The following is a 16,438-nucleotide window of genomic DNA, read 5'->3' as shown; positions in this document are numbered from 1 at the left end:
AAAAAAAAGGGTCAAACAAATCAAAATATATTTTATATTTGAGATTCTTCAAAAAGCCACCCTTTGCCTTGACAGCTTTGCACACTTCAGTTACCATAGTAACTGAAACAGTGCCATGTCCAGATCTAAAACAACATTGGTGCATATTTAGAATAGAGTTATTATTAGCTGGGAGTGGGTCAGAGACTAATACTTTGGCTAGGCAAGATAACTTGGAGATTGGAAAGTAATTACCTAAATCAGAAGGACCTCCCTGCCTCTATGTAGCGGGAGGACATGTGCCGCTTTCAAAACCTTAGGGATAACACCAGGAGCAATTGTCAAGTTAAAAGATTCAACAATGAGTGTGGCAGGAGGCTGTAGTAAGAAGAGGTCAAGTGAAACAGCCCCTGTGGATTTCTTTACGTCGATCTTTAGCAAGGCACTGAAAACAGACATCCAATTGGCTCATTCATGCCCCCTCCTCTCTCCTGTAACTATAACCCCAGGTCGTTGCTGTAAATGAGAACGTGTTCACAGTCAACCTAATTTGGTCAAATAAAATTACAATTAGAAATGAAGAAATCTTAATAAAATAATTGCCTCCACATTTCTGTAGTTGAATTTTGGCTAGGCTACTTTGAAACGTGTCATACTAACACTAGAACAAAGGAGGATGGGTGTTACATGTAAAAAATATGGCCTAAGTTAAGTGGGTGTGTGTGTCTGGTTGTTGCATACTTAGTGACGATGGAGGGCATGGGGATCTCCAGGAACTGCTCTTTGAGGGGCACAAATGGCAGAAGGCCGGTGTAGAAGAGCCCCACCAGCATTAGAACCCTGCGCATGCTGAACAGCACTGGGATACGAGGGTTCTACAACACAGACAGGAAAGTACAAGGTGGTGATAAAAACTAAGTCCACAATCCAGCTATCCTAGTATGACAAAGAACTCTGTCCTCCTATTTGCTATAAAGGTTCTTCCCAAACACCCATCAAAAAAACATGTAAATCTAATTTCCAATTTTGTGTTGAAGGTAAATATTTTCAAGCATAAACAGATTATATCATTATACAAGGAAATGAGCCATTAGGTACCTCCTTGTAACACTTCTGCACAATCTGGTTGCTAGAGTTGCCCCAAACAGTGATGTGTTCTCTGTCATACTTCACAACCAGCTCTGAGACCTGCAGAACAAACGAGTTCACAACCCACAATGAGAACAACCATTTGATGAGAACACTTACCCGATCACACACTCAAAGCACCCAATTCTTCCCTGAAATGTCTAACCCCAGGCCACACCTTCTTGATAAGGGTGTCATTGTTGACCTTGATGTCAATGTTGACAGGGGTCTTAGGGAAAGCTTCAAACACATCCCTGAGGAGAGGAATGCATTTGTCCTCCCCTCCCTCACAGACGCATTCTGTAGACACACACAGGGAAAAATTAAGAACACATCCACACCTGCCAAAGCAGCATGTACTACATACAAACAGTGATAGTCACCTCTCTGGAAAGTCACACCAAGCTTGCACAGGTAAGGAGGCAGATCCTGTAGAGAAGAAACACATTTTATCATGCATATCCCTTTTTGTGTTGTCACAATACCAGGAAATAAGGAAGAAAAAGAAACAAAACATGAAGCAGACTTAATTATTTGAGGAAAATACTTCTAATGTTGGAAAAAACAGCCTTCTGTCACCCAAAGTCACATGTTTAGTTTGCAAGCTATAGCACACAATATTTTATAAAAGTAGGCTTTAAAAAAAGGACCATAGAGTTTATCTTGCCAAGGAAAATCCGGTGTTGTATTATTCCGATACTGGTATCGTGACACTAATCCCTTGAGATTTATTCTTTGGTCAAAAATCAGATTAAACTTTTGACAGGATCTATTCTAATAGGGAGATAAATGCAACAAAAGACTTGGAAGTAGAATTAAATGAAAGCAGAGTTCAAGACCTGGAAAGTGGCGCCCAAGACAAGAAGAAAGGTAGGGACCATGGAGGCCTTACGGACCACTTGCCTCTATGAGGCTTAGGTAAAGTACGTATATTTTTTATATGGCTGTTGAGAAGCCAACCTTGCGATACTCACGGCGTAGGCCACGTCAGAGATGTAGGCACTGATGCCAGTCGACCTCTCCAGGTTGGCATCGTGTGACACGACCACCTGCTCGTCCTTGGTCATGTGACAGTCCAGCTCCAGCATGTCAGTGCCAAGGTCCACTGCACTGGACACATGTAAAGGAGACAATCACACATATACCCCACCAGCAGTAGGTTGAGGATAGCATCAACAAATCTACAGGGTACACACACGTAATGGACATCAACGCTGCTTGCTGAACAGTACATCTTCCTTATTGGGATTTATTGTGCGTCCTCTGTCTTGCAAACACACGACCACCCTCTTGACAATGCCATAGCCAACTACACCACCGCAACGCTAGCAAGTCGATGGCACAGATGTTGGCATTTCAAGCCAATTCAACTCGGTTACCCACACTTCAAAGTGGTGTGCATTTACCAAAATAAGTAATAATGCATATTTCGTCTCTGTTTCATAATTTTCCTTCAATGTATCTCACCGGACAAGGCAACCGAGCGAGCGAAACTTTGCCCCTCTGTACGTGTAGCCTATCTATCTATGTTGCCGCCCGTAGCATTGAGCTAATTTGTGAATGGTCCTGACGCACCAAAAATAAGTGTCAAGGAAAGCCAGTTTGGATTTGAATTCACACCAATCACATCAAAAGCAAAACGCCATTGATAGAAAACTTGAATTTTTACATTTATGTCTTTGCCCTCCGGTGGCTAGCTAAACTCATCCCTTTCTCAAATTAGCCATGGATGGAGATAGGGATTTGGACTTGTGGTTTTACTTAATTCAACATACAGGCCAATGTTTATAAATGGCGATTCTGATATAACCATTAATTTATACATTGTGCACCTGGCCCTTGAGAGGATGAAAGTTCAATATGTAGCTAGACGTAGTAGGCTAACGTTTACTAACTTGCTCATCGTTGCCCATGAAGGAAGTTAGGCAAGCGAGCAACATTTTAGCCAAGTAACCTAGGAAAACAAAAATAAGAGTACTGATTCTCAATTAATAGCCAATAATGACAAAGCAAACAGGTTAAGAAACGTTTGGAAATGTATTACAAATAAAAAACTGAACTTATTTAGACAAGTATTCAAACCCAGAGCCCGACCGTGAACATCTCAGGAGAGACCTGAATATAGCTGTGCAGCGACACTCCCTATCCAACCTGACAGAGCTTGAGGATCTGCAGAGAATGGGAGAAACTACACAAATACAAGTGTGCTAAGCTTGTAGCATTATACCTAAGACGACTTGAGGCTGTAATCACTGCCAAAGTTGCGTCAACGAAGTACTGAGTAAAGGGTCTGAATACTTATGAAAATGTGATTTCAGTTTTTTTTATACATTTGCAAAAATGTCTAAACCTGTTTTTGCTTTGTCATTATGGGGTATTGTGTGTAGATTGAGGCGGGGTGGGGTGGGGGGGGGGATTTCATCCATTTTAGAATAAGGCTGTAACGTAACAAAATGTGGAAAAGGTCATGGGGTCTGAATATTTTCCGAATGCACTGTGACCGTGATCGGAGGCATAGCATATTAACTAACAGGTCATAGAGCAAACATAGCAATTACCAACATATTATTTTTCTCAATGACTTTAACCATGAACCGCTACTGCTCCTAATTGAACATTGTTGGTGTCATGTTATTATGGCAAAATATAGTCTGATCTGTCAGTTGCAACAGCCACACACAGTACATGATAAAGCACTCCAGCACACCGACATGACATGATTTATACTTTTGAGTCTAGACTACTATTACACACAATCATCCTCTACTAGCAATAAAACAAACTTGATGATAAGAGTCATTTTGGCAAGCTGAATAATACATTCAGCAGAATTATATTTTACCCATAAGGACATCCAGTCCCATCTGCCTACTTCCTCCATAGAGAGTGTAGGTTCACCATCAATTATGTTCCATGTGTTATCTGCTTATGGCATTGCTTGCTGTTAGTCTGGATATTTAGGCCAACACAGGAGGATTATACTTGTCTAAATGGCTGGGCTCCCTGCCTGTGCCATTAAACCCCTACAACTCATCCAGAACGCCGCAGCCCGTCTGGTGTTCAACCTTCCCAAGTTCTCTCACGTCACCCCGCTCCTCCGCTCTCTCCACTGGCTTCCAGTTGAAGCTCGCATCCGCTTCAAGACCATGGTGCTTGCCTACGGAGCTGTGAGGGGAACGGCACCTCAGTACCTCCAGGCTCTGATCAGGCCCTACACCCAAACAAGGGCACTGCGTTCATCCACCTCTGGCCTGCTCGCCTCCCTACCACTGAGGAAGTACAGTTCCCGCTCAGCCCAGTCAAAACTGTTCGCTACTCTGGACCCCCAATGGTGGAACAAACTCCCTCACGATGCCAGGACAGCGGAGTCAATCACCACCTTCCGGAGACACCTGAAACCCCACCTCTTTAAGGAATACCTAGGATAGGATAAAGTAATCCTTCTCACCCCCCCCTTAAAAGATTTAGATGCACTATTGTAAAGTGGCTGTTCCACTGGATGTCATAAGGTGAATGCACCAATTTGTAAGTCGCTCTGGATAAGAGCGTCTGCTAAATGACTTAAATGTAAATGATTAGGCTATGTTAAACATGACATAACATGATGCAGCACGAGTCAATGGGAGGATATGGACTTGACTCACTGCTTGAAAGCTGCCATGGTGTTCTCCAGGTTTTCACCTGCCCCTGCAAATACAGACATGACAGAAAGGAGTTCATAAATTAGAGGTGCCCGAAACGAAGTTGGTGTGAGCCAAGTCAGCGAGATGTCTTGAGGTACAACACTGCCTTTTGTCGTTCCAGTTTCATGGATGTGTTATGTATGGATGAAACAAGATTCCAGCAACACTCACCTCCACGATGGGATATGTGTCTGCTCAGGAATGGCTCTCTCTTCCGCCGATGCAGCAGTGTTGGGCATTTCAATAACAAGGCAGAGGTGAGCACATACCCCATCACCGTAGACAACACGTAGACAGCAGCACACATCTCTGATTCTCCTTTAGCTCAACTGGGAAAGGTAACATGTATGGTCAAGCATAGCTATACTAGCAAAGACTGATAAGTCACCATGATTCAGCTTTAAAATGTACACGTTCATACTGCTGTACAGTAGCCCAAAATTGGACTAAAGTTGGCTGTTACTGCTTAGTCAAAGGACCTTACATGTTCTGTTTGGAAGCCAAAGCACCCAAATACTCCATCTAAACGGGAATCGAATCTCAATTGCGGTACAGTTCTAGAAACAAATTCCTTTCATATCACATCAAAATAATTTAATAAATGCAAAACAAACACTTAATGTAGAATGTTTTAACCGGTTTCAATACATTTGCAGCCGACAGTTTTTTTCTAGTGACAACACGTTGTTGGCGTCTATCTTCCGTTTTACACACAGGTGTTCGGAGACTCAGATAGCTAACTAATTAGTACAGGTAACGTCAGTTCACTCGGTCTTCCGTCTGTTTCCGTAACAAGGAAATATGGCGATGTTGGAACCCTAACCCTATTAAAAAGGTGTCAATTTAACCTTTTTTTTTCTTCCAAAAAGCATTTCTCGTCGATATGAAAAAGGTCCTAATGCTTCCAAAACCATACCACAAGCGATGCGTTAATAATGTTCAGACCGAGCTTCGGGGCTCTTAAACAAAATCACCCCCTACAGAAGCTACCTTTGTGCAATGCAATGGAACCAACGATTTATATACATCATTGAATAGAACTGAGTCATTATCATGAGCTAGCTTTACGGCACAGTACAGTACATGTTGTACATGAAGATACAATAATGACAAATAGCTAGCAATTGAATGACAGATAACGTCCGTGTAGATGGGTTAAAACGTTAGTGAATGTGTTTAGCTACAGTAGTGTGAGCCAACAAATTGCATTTTACCTTTGACAACAAACTAACTTTTCTTCTGGATATGTGGAAACTTCTGCCCGGTAAACGCCAAGGTTTATGCAAGTCCTGTCTGCTGATCGCTATTACAACTGCAACCGCAGACAGAACAATCTTTACTTCAACGACAGATGGCGTAAATCTTATTTGATGTGGTTTAACGGAGGTTGGCATACAATAAATGTGGCATTACCGCCACCTACTCGACTGGAGTACAACTCCCTTGTACTTTTCTTGAAAAAAAAAAAAATCTGTAAACAAAGCTCCCGAGTAGCGCAGCGGTCTATGGGCACTGCATCTCAGCGCTAGAGGAGTCTCTACAGACCCTGGTTCGAATCCAGGCTGTATCACAACCGGCCGTGATTGGTAGTCCCATAGGGCAGCACACAATTGGGTTAGGGTTTGGCCGGGGTAGGCCGTCATTGTAAATAAGGCTAGTTATTATTATTATTTTTTACATCGAACACTACACTAACACATAAAAAAGTAAAAACACCACCCTACTCACCATTTAAATCCATGTAGTCCTACCTAAGTCCAACAACCTGAAAGGATGAGACACCACCATTTAACACACCCTGTAACTCTTCTGATGTCAAGTCTCGCACACCCAAATACCTCTCCAGCTGCCACCATAACCTCAATTTTCTGGTACTTATGTTCCATTCCTGCAGAACAGTTGATAACCATTGCTATAAATGCTAAAAATCCAATCTTATGGAAACATATCACTTGTTGGTTTTATCCCTCTGTACTGGTACAGATCTACTACTCACACACTCCTCTCAGGATCCCTACCCCTTGACTCGTCTTCCTCTGCATGACAACTTCTGCACTACTCTAACCCTGGAAACTTCAACCTGCCTCTCTCGCACGGGATATGTCTGATCCCCAGCCCCGTGAGCACCCCTACAATTAACACATACCCCTACTTTCCCCAATGTTCTACACATGTCTTTGTCTCGTGCCTTTCTGCACACTTCTCACACCTAGGAATCTCCCTCCTACACATTGCTGCCACATGCCCATAAGCTTGACCCCTGTAAGAACATAATGTATTTAGCACAAAAGCTTATATAGGATAACTTATATATCCTAACATCACTTTGTTGCGCAAAGACTCAACATCAAAACTCAAAAGAACAGACAATGACTCCTGTTTCACCACTTACGCAACCCTGTCTGCATCGCACCAAACGACAAGCATCACAAACACCGGGAATCTTCCCCTTCATCTGGTCAACTTTTACTGCTACCCCAGTAATCACTCCTTTCAATGGTGCACTTTTCTTGAGAGCAAAACGATTCATTTGACGCGGAGCGCCTCTCTTTTTGACCATCAGAAACAAACATCACAAGAACACTCCTAATTACCCTCACCGATACCCCAGCACTAAACTCGGTTTTCACCCACACTGAAACCACAAATGAAATCAGCAAAAAAGGCAAGGGTCCACCTTTCCCAAAAGCTTTACTCCTACTGTCACACTCATCTTTATCCTGAACCTCAGTGCAAGCCTCCGGCCCCGAGAACTTTACCAAACCTACCATTTCTCCTCCCGTCTTCAGCTCACTCTGCTTACACTTTCTATCATTCTTCTTTAAAACAGATTTCCCTTTTTTCCACTTTTGTTTTTTACAGATTCAAGCTCACCCTCTTCCTCCCTCTCTCTCTTAGACCTCCTCTGCCTCCCTTTTACTCTCCATTCCTCCTCCGTATTCCAAGTATACGTCTACTTATGATAATAGTGCACTTCTCCTGACATACATCTTGTTCTTGCCTTCTCAAGGGACGCCATTTAACCGACTGTCACAATCTCCGTACAATCAGCACGAACCCCTCGGGATGTAGCGCTCAACAGTGCAGCTGCTTCGTCTTGACGTCTTCTTTATAAAAAGCTACCACGATGCTTTTCAATTTCAAACAAGCTTGCTCTTCCGTCCACCGTCTAGCTGCATTTGCAATATTCTTCTTCTTTGGTATTTAATGGCGGTTGACATCCAATTGTTGCATTACCGCCCCCAACTGGACTATAATATAAATCAGTATACTTTGTGATACAAAGGGGGAAAAGGAAAGAAATAAACAAAAAATCCGTATATAAAAAATACATCTATTCCACTACTTTGACCCTATCTGCTCCTGCATCATGCCAACGGCCAGGGAGGACAGGACACCACCACTCAACCAGTTGACACACACAACTTCATACTTTCTTCTACTTAATCTTCTGTCCCATGCCTTCCTGCACACATCCCACATCTTGGAATCTCCCTCCAACACGCTGCTGCGACATGACCATAAACATTGCACCTGAAACACTACAGTGGATTTGGCACACTAAGCTCTAACAGGATAACTGATATATTTTAACATAACTTTGTCGGGTAAAGACTCAAAACTAAAAAGGACTGACCATGATTCCGTTTCACCACACTCACCACCGGGTCTGCACCGTACCAAATGGCAGGCGTCACAAACACCAGGCATATTCAACTTCAATTGTTCCCCCTCCACACTTAACACTACCCCATGAATCACTTCATTAAATGGTGCCCTATTCCTAAGCACAAAGCATGAAACAGATCTTGACCCAAGTTGCGTGACACGGAGCACCCGCTCCCTCTGGGCAGAAGAAACACAAACACATATCATAAGTCCACTATTGGTTACCTTCACTGATTCAATTGCACCCAACTCCGTTCCCACCCACCCTGAAACCACAAAAATGTCACTCCCACTGGACCAGATTCTTCTTTATCATGTCCATTGATGTCAGATTCAGGCTCTGAGCTCTTCACCACACCTCAGTTAACTCACCCTCATTCACTTCCATTTCACCTCCAGAACTCGGGGTGGCGTAGGGCTCACTCTGTTACACTTGACACCAAACATCTTCAACACACTGCCTCTCTATTCCGTCATCTTCAACAGATTCAGACTCAACCTTTGCCTCCCTCATTCTCTTCAACCTATTCTTCCTCTCTTTTTTCCTCCTTTCCTCCTCCGAAATCCAATTAAACGACTCCTTATGAAAATATTCCCCTTTTTCGCATCAATCTCTTTCTTGCCTCCTTGAGGGACGCCATCTCTACTGCCACTCCATCCATCTGTCGTTCTCCTTTGAACACAGCGGATACTTTGTAGCCCACATACTCATGATCATTATTGCAATGTCGCTGATTGGCCGCACCGAAATATTCTTATTCTCACGAATAATGACTTTCACAACAATCGGATGTGCATTACGCTCCCTGTTGTGATGGTAGATAATACCAAAAAGTAAATAAAAGCATGGTAAAAAAATACAAACTATCGTACAAACTATCAAAAAGAAAGTTAAACTAAGCTAAATCAACTTGCCTTTCTGTTAAAATTCTAATCAGTTCCTTACACGGGCTTAGAAGAATCCTGTGAGGGCAGGACATTTTCTGGTGACAGTAGTCCTTGCAGTGCGTCTACCGTAAAGTCTTGGAGCCCCAAAACATTTTTGACTACGGAAACAATGATGTCCAGCTTCTTGGACTTCTTGGACACTTGTGCATTACAAGTAATAACTGTGGCTATGAATGCTACAAAATCCACCTTCTTCACAAGGAGTGCATCCAGATCACTTGATCGACATAAAACACACACAACTGGTTGCGGTGCATCTTCGGCAATATGCCCTATTACTCCTTTAACTCTCTTCACGGCCTCCACATAGGAGCTCTGCTGTACAGCCTTGATCCTTGGCACCTCAAACTCTTTCACCCAAAAAAGGCACTCAAGGAAGTCCAGAAAAGAGAAACGACAGTCCATCATTACTTTAAGACATGAAGGTCAATACGGAAAATCAAAGAACTTTGAAAGTTTCTTTAAGTGCAGTCGCAGAAACCATTAAGCGCTAGATGTGATAAACAGATCATTGCAAGAGAGAACAATGTCCATGTCAATCAAGCATGTGTGGAAGGACCACCAGAAGGTAGGCTGGGCTCACAGACAGTAGCCCAACCAGGCATGTGAGTCAAGGTGACCAGAGGCAATTATGCACAGCTTACGGTACTAATGATATATTCTCTTTCCCCTACAGAGAGAACCAGCAGAGAGAGACAGAAAAAGAAAGAATACGAGTAGTTACTCCACCAAAGGAGAGGACGTATCATTTGGAAGGTGAGGAGAAGGTAAACTATCTCTGGAGAATGGCCACCAATAGAGGGGAGCTATCCACGAACAACCATTAAGACGGTGACAAACCTGTGATTTTTTTTGTTTGTTACAGTTTAAAGATAATCATGTGTTCCCGTTTCATCTGAAGAAGATGTGTGTTTTTCCTTGGGAGATTCTCATTGATTGTGTTGGAGTGTTTGTATTGACAGAAATCCCTCAATAGAGAGCTGTGTTCAATCAAGAAAACCTACTCCTGACTCGTTTATTCCACCTTTCCACATTAGTGACACCAAATTACTTGGTCAGCTCACACGTATTTGTAACAAAGTCAAAGTTCACTGCATGCCATAAACAGCCCATTAAATGTATTTATAAAGCCCTTCTTACATCAGCTGATATCTCCAAGTGCTGTACAGAAGCCCAGCCTAAAACCCCAAACAGCAAGCAATGCAGGTGTAGATGCACAGTGGCTAGGAAAAACTCCCTAGAAAGGCCTTAACCTAGAGAGAAACCAGGCTATGAGGGGTGGCCAGTCCTCTTCTGGCTGTGCCGGGTGGAGATTATAACAGAACATGGCCAAGATGTTCAAATGTTCATAGATGACCAGCAGGGTCAAATAATAATAATCTGATTGCTCTGGAGCAGTTTTTCATCAAGGATATCTCTGTACTTTGCCCTGTTCATCTTTCCCTCGATCCTGACTAGTCTCCAAGTCCCTGCTGCTGAAAAACATCCCCACAGCATGATGCTGCCACCGCCATGCCTCATCGTAGGGATTTTGCCAGGTTTCCTCCAGACGTGATGCTTGGCATTTAGGCCAAAGAGTTCAATCTTGGTTTCATCAGACCAGAGCATCTGGTTTCCTGAACGTCTGCGAGTCCTTCCGCCTGGCCACTCTACCGTAAAGGCCTGATTGGTAGATTGCTGCGGAGATGGTTGTCCTTCTGGAAGGTTCTCCCATTAGCACAGAGGTACTCTGGTGCTCTGTCAGCGTGACCATCGGGTTCTTGGTCACCTCCCTGACCAAGGCCCTTCTCCCTGGCTTGCTTACAGTATAGACTTTACGTCCGTCCCCTCGCCCCGACCTGGGCGCGAACCAGGGACGCTCTGCACACATCAACAGTCACCCTCGAAGCATCGTTACCCATCGCTCCACAAAAGCTGCGGCCCTTGCAGAGCAAGGGGAACCACTACTTCAAGGTCTCAGAGCAAGTGATGTCACCAATTGAAAAGCCAATAGCACGCACCACCGCGAGTAGCTAGCCATTTCACATCAGCTACACTTAGTTTGGCATGGAAGCCAGCGCCAGGAAGAGTCTTGGTGGTTTCATACTACTTCCATTTAATAATCATGGAGGCCACTGTGTTTTTGGGGACCTTCAATGCTGCAGAAATGTTTTGGTACCCTTCCCCAGATCTGTGCATGGACAATTCCGTCGACCTCGTGGCTTGGTTTTTGCTCTGACATGCACTGTCAACACTGGGACCTTATATAGACAAGTATGTGCCTTTCCAAATTATGTCCAATCAATTTAATTTACCAAAGGTGGACTCCAATCAAGTTGTAGAAACATCTGAAGGATGATCAATAGAAACAGGATGCACCGGAGATCAATTTTGAGTCTCATAGCAAAGGGTCATTCTCTCTTTCTCCCCTTACCCATCTGTCTATCGCCTCCTTTGAATTCCATGCTGTCACAGTTACCAACCCTTTCAAGCTTAACATCCTTATCATTTATCGCCCTCCAGGTTCCCTCGGAGAGTTCATCAATGAGCTTGATGCCTTGATAAGCTCCTTTCCTGAGGACGGCTCACTTCTCACAGTTCTGGGCAACTTTAACCTCCCCACGTCTACCTTTGACTCATTCCTCTCTGCCTCCTTCTTTCCACTCATCTCCTCTTTTGACCTTACCCTCTCACCTTCCCCCCTACTCACAAGGCAGGCAATACGATCGACCTCATCTTTACTAGATGCTGTTCTTCCACTAACCTCATTGCAACTCCCCTCCAAGTCTCCGACCACTACCTTGTATCCTTTTCCCTCTCGCTCTCATCCAACACTTCCCACACTGCCTCTACTCGGATGGTATCGCGCCGTCCCAACCTTCGCTCTCTCTCCCCCGCTACTCTCTCCTCTTCCATCCTATCATCTCTTCCCTCTGCTCAAACCTTCTCCAACCTATCTCCTGATTCTGCCTCCTCAACCCTCCTCTCCTCCCTTTCTGCATCCTTTGACTCTCTATGCCCCCTATCCTCCAGGCTGGCTCGGTCCTCCCCTCCCGCTCCGTGGCTCGACGACTCATTGCGAGCTCACAGAACAGGGCTCCGGGCAGCCGAGCGGAAATGGAGGAAAACTCGCCTCCCTGCGGACCTGGCATCCTTTCGCTCCCTCCTCTCTACATTTTCCTCTTCTGTCTCTGCTGCTAAAGCCACTTTCTACCACTCTAAATTCCAAGCTTCTGCCTCTAACCCTAGGAAGCTCTTTGCCACCTTCTCCTCCCTCCTGAATCCTCCCCCCTCCCCCCCTCCTCCTCCCTCTCTGCAGATGACTTCGTCAACCATTTTGAAAAGAAGGTCGACGACATCCGATCCTCGTTTGCTAAGTCAAACGACACCGCTGGTTCTGCTCACACTGCCCTACCCTGTGCTCTGACCTCTTTCTCCCCTCTCTCTCCAGATTAAATCTCGCGTCTTGTGACGGCCGGCCGCCCAACAACCTGCCCGCTTGACCCTATCCCCTCATCTCTTCTCCAGACCATTTCCGGAGACCTTCTCCCTTACCTCACCTCGCTCATCAACTCATCCCTGACCGTTGGCTACGTCCCTTCCGTCTTCAAGAGAGCGAGAGTTGAACCCCTTCTGAAAAAACCTACACTCGATCCCTCCGATGTCAACTACAGACCAGTATCCCTTCTTTCTTTTCTCTCCAAAACTCTTGAACGTGCCGTCCTTGGCCAGCTCTCCCGCTATCTCTCTCTGAATGACCTTCTTGATCCAAATCAGTCAGGTTTCAAGACTAGTCATTCAACTGAGACTGCTCTTCTCTGTATCACTGAGGCGCTCCGCACCGCTAAAGCTAACTCTCTCTCCTCTGCTCTCATCCTTCTAGACCTATCGGCTGCCTTCGATACTGTGAACCATCAGATCCTCCTCTCCACCCTCTCCGAGATGGGCATCTCCGGCGCGGCCCACGCATGGATTGCGTCCTACCTGACAGGTCGCTCCTACCAGGTGGCGTGGCGATAATCTGTCTCCTCACCACGCGCTCTCACCACTGGTGTCCCCCAGGGCTCTGTTCTAGGCCCTCTCCTATTCTCGCTATACACCAAGTCACTTGGCTCTGTCATAACCTCACATGGTCTCTCCTATCATTGCTATGCAGACGACACACAATTAATCTTCTCCTTTCCCCCTTCTGATGACCAGGTGGCGAATCGCATCTCTGCATGTCTAGCAGACATATCAGTGTGGATGACGGATCACCACCTCAAGCTGAACCTCGGCAAGACGGAGCTGCTCTTCCTCCCGGGGAAGGACTGCCCGTTCCATGATCTCGCCATCACGGTTGACAACTCCATTGTGTCCTCCTCCCAGAGCGCTAAGAACCTTGGCGTGATCCTGGACAACACCCTGTCGTTCTCAACTAACATCAAGGCGGTGGCCCGTTCCTGTAGGTTCATGCTCTACAACATCCGCAGAGTACGACCCTGCCTCACACAGGAAGCGGCGCAGGTCCTAATCCAGGCACTTGTCATCTCCCGTCTGGATTACTGCAACTCGCTGTTGGCTGGGCTCCCTGCCTGTGCCATTAAACCCCTACAACTCATCCAGAACGCCGCAGCCCATCTGGTGTTCAACCTTCCCAAGTTCTCTCACGTCACCCCGCTCCTCCGCTCTCTCCACTGGCTTCCAGTTGAAGCTCGCATCCGCTACAAGACCATGGTGCTTGCCTACGGAGCTGTGAGGGGAATGGCACCTCAGTACCTCCAGGCTCTGATCAGGCCCTACACCCAAACAAGGCCACTGCGTTCATCCACCTCTGGCCTGCTCGCCTCCCTACCACTGAGGAAGTACAGTTCCCGCTCAGCCCAGTCTAAACTGTTCGCTGCTCTGGCCCCCCAATGGTGGAACAAACTCCCTCACGACGCCAGGACAGCGGAGTCAATCACCACCTTCCGGAGACACCTGAAACCCCACCTCTTTAAGGAATACCTAGGATAGGATAAGTAATCCTTCTCACCCCCCCCCTTTAAGATTTAGATGCACTATTGTAAAGTGACTGTTCCACTGGATGTCATAAGGTGAATGCACCAATTTGTAAGTCGCTCTGGATAAGAGCGTCTGCTAAATGACTTAAATGTAAATGTAATGTAATGTAAATTTATGTCAATAAGATATATATATATTTTTAATTTAATAAATTAGCTACATTTTCTGAAACCTGATTTTTACTTTGTCATTGTGGAGTATTGAGTGTGTAGATAATTTGTTTTATTTGATCCATTTTAGAATAAGGCTGTAACATAATACCATTTTTTTTAAATGACGGGGTCTGAATACTTTCCAAATGCACTGTACATACAGTAATCACAGTGCTTTGTCAAAAAGGAAGAATCATTCAAATAGATTTTAATGGGCTATACATTGTCAGTGTCTTGTATATTGATATGATAACATTTAACATTTCGTTACCAGGAGAGCCACCAGCTAGCTGCAGAGCTCTTGCTCTATCGCCCGCCAGCGGAGACGGCTGAAGGACATGTCTCAGCTAGTGAAGAAGTAAGCTAGTGCACACGCATGCACGCGCTCACACACACACCTTCGCTCTCTTTCTCTAAAAGGTTTCATGCACCCTAACACAGTTTTTCAAGGCCCTCTCCATCATTCATCAACAGCTGCAATAAGGAGAGACTGACAGAGGACGATGTAAAAACCTTGGATGAAATCAAGGAGCACATTAAAGAAAGACCCAACACTTTCTTTGAAACGGAGGCTTTCCTTCCAAAGAAAAATGCGTATGAGTGTCACTACATTAAAAACATTATTTCACAGGTCTTAGAGGAGGGACATTTGAAAGAGTTGTTGGCTGTTTTCCTATTCTGATGATTTATATACAGTACCAGTCAAAAGTTTGTACACACCTACTCATTCAAGCTTTTAAAGTTTTTTAAAAACTATATTTCTACATTGTAACAAATATGGTGTGGTAACCAAATAGTGTAAAACAAATCTAAATATATTTTATATTTAAGATTCTTCAAAGTAGCAACCCTTTGCCTTGATGACAGCTTTGCACACTCTTGGCATTCTCTCAACCAGCTTCATGAGGTAGTCACCTGGAATGCATTTCAATTAACAGGTGTGCGTTTTTAAAAGTTAATTTGTGGAATTTCTTTCCTTAATGCATTTGAGCCAATCAGTTGTGTTGTGACAAGGTAGGGGTGGTATACAGAAGATAGCCCTATTTGGTAAAACTCCATATTATGTCAGGAACAGCACAAATAAGAAAAGAGAAACAACCGTGCATCAATACTTTCAGACATGAAGGTCAGTCAATTCGGAACATTTCAAGAACTTTGAAAGTTCCTCTATGTGCAGTCGCAAAAGCCATCAAGCACTATGATGAAACTGGTTTTCATGAGGACCGCCACAGGAATGGAAAAATAAGACCCAGAGTTCTCTGCTGCAGAGGATAAGTTCATTAGAGTTACCAGCCTCAGTCATTGCAGCCCAAATAAATGCTCCAGAGTTCAAGTAATAAACCCATCTCAACACCAACTGTTCAGAGGAGACTGCATGAATCAGGCCTTCATGGTCGAATTGCTGCAAAGAAACCACTACTAAAGGACACCAATAAGAAGATGACACTTGCTTGGGCCAAGAAATACGAGCAATGGACATTAGACTGGTGGAAATCGATCCTTTTGTCTGATGAGTCCAAATGGTAGATTTTTGGTTCCAACCGCCGTGTCTGAGACGCAGAGTCGGTGAATGGATGATCTCTGCATGTGTGGTTTCCACTGTGACGCAGGGAGGAGGAGGCGTGATGTTGTGGGGGTTCTTTCCTGGTGACACTGTGATTTATTTAGAATTCAAGGCACAGTTAACCAGCATGGCTACCACAGGATTCTGAAGCGACATGCCATCCCATCTGGTTTGCGGGACTATCATTTGTTTTTCAACAGGACAACGGCCCAAATGCACTTCCAGGCTGTGTAAGGGCTATTTGACCAAGAAGGAGAGTGATGGAGTGCTGCATCAGATGACCTGGCCTCCAC

General features: G+C 44.7%; 1 protein-coding gene across 7 annotated transcripts in view; it reads right to left on the bottom strand.

Moving 5' to 3' along the window:
• The window catches only part of gdpd1 (glycerophosphodiester phosphodiesterase domain containing 1), a 41,132-nt gene that overhangs the window by 7,505 nt on the left and 17,189 nt on the right, over positions 1-16,438 (bottom strand). Inside the window, exons 1-9 of one of the 7 annotated variants that reach the window (XM_046294948.1) lie at positions 7,779-7,972; positions 6,519-6,555; positions 4,962-5,119; positions 4,752-4,794; positions 2,082-2,217; positions 1,491-1,536; positions 1,286-1,407; positions 1,078-1,167; positions 721-854 (exon numbers count right to left, since the gene is read on the bottom strand). In XM_046294948.1, coding sequence (XP_046150904.1) covers positions 721-854; positions 1,078-1,167; positions 1,286-1,407; positions 1,491-1,536; positions 2,082-2,217; positions 4,752-4,794; positions 4,962-5,097 — 707 coding nt within the window. In that variant the 5' untranslated portion in view covers positions 5,098-5,119; positions 6,519-6,555; positions 7,779-7,972. Of the gene's footprint in view, positions 1-720; positions 855-1,077; positions 1,168-1,285; positions 1,408-1,490; positions 1,537-2,081; positions 2,218-4,751; positions 4,795-4,961; positions 5,120-6,004; positions 6,432-6,518; positions 6,556-7,664; positions 7,690-7,778; positions 7,973-16,438 lie in introns of those variants that run through there. The other 6 variants (XM_046294949.1, XM_046294946.1, XM_046294945.1 and 3 more) reach the window with 6 other exon arrangements.

This window comes from Oncorhynchus gorbuscha, linkage group LG13 (genome assembly GCF_021184085.1).
Source record: "Oncorhynchus gorbuscha isolate QuinsamMale2020 ecotype Even-year linkage group LG13, OgorEven_v1.0, whole genome shotgun sequence".
Taxonomy (NCBI): Eukaryota; Metazoa; Chordata; class Actinopteri; order Salmoniformes; family Salmonidae; genus Oncorhynchus; species Oncorhynchus gorbuscha.
The sequence above is the reverse complement of the archived record's forward strand: the minus strand, read 5'-3'. Positions and strand labels throughout refer to the sequence as shown.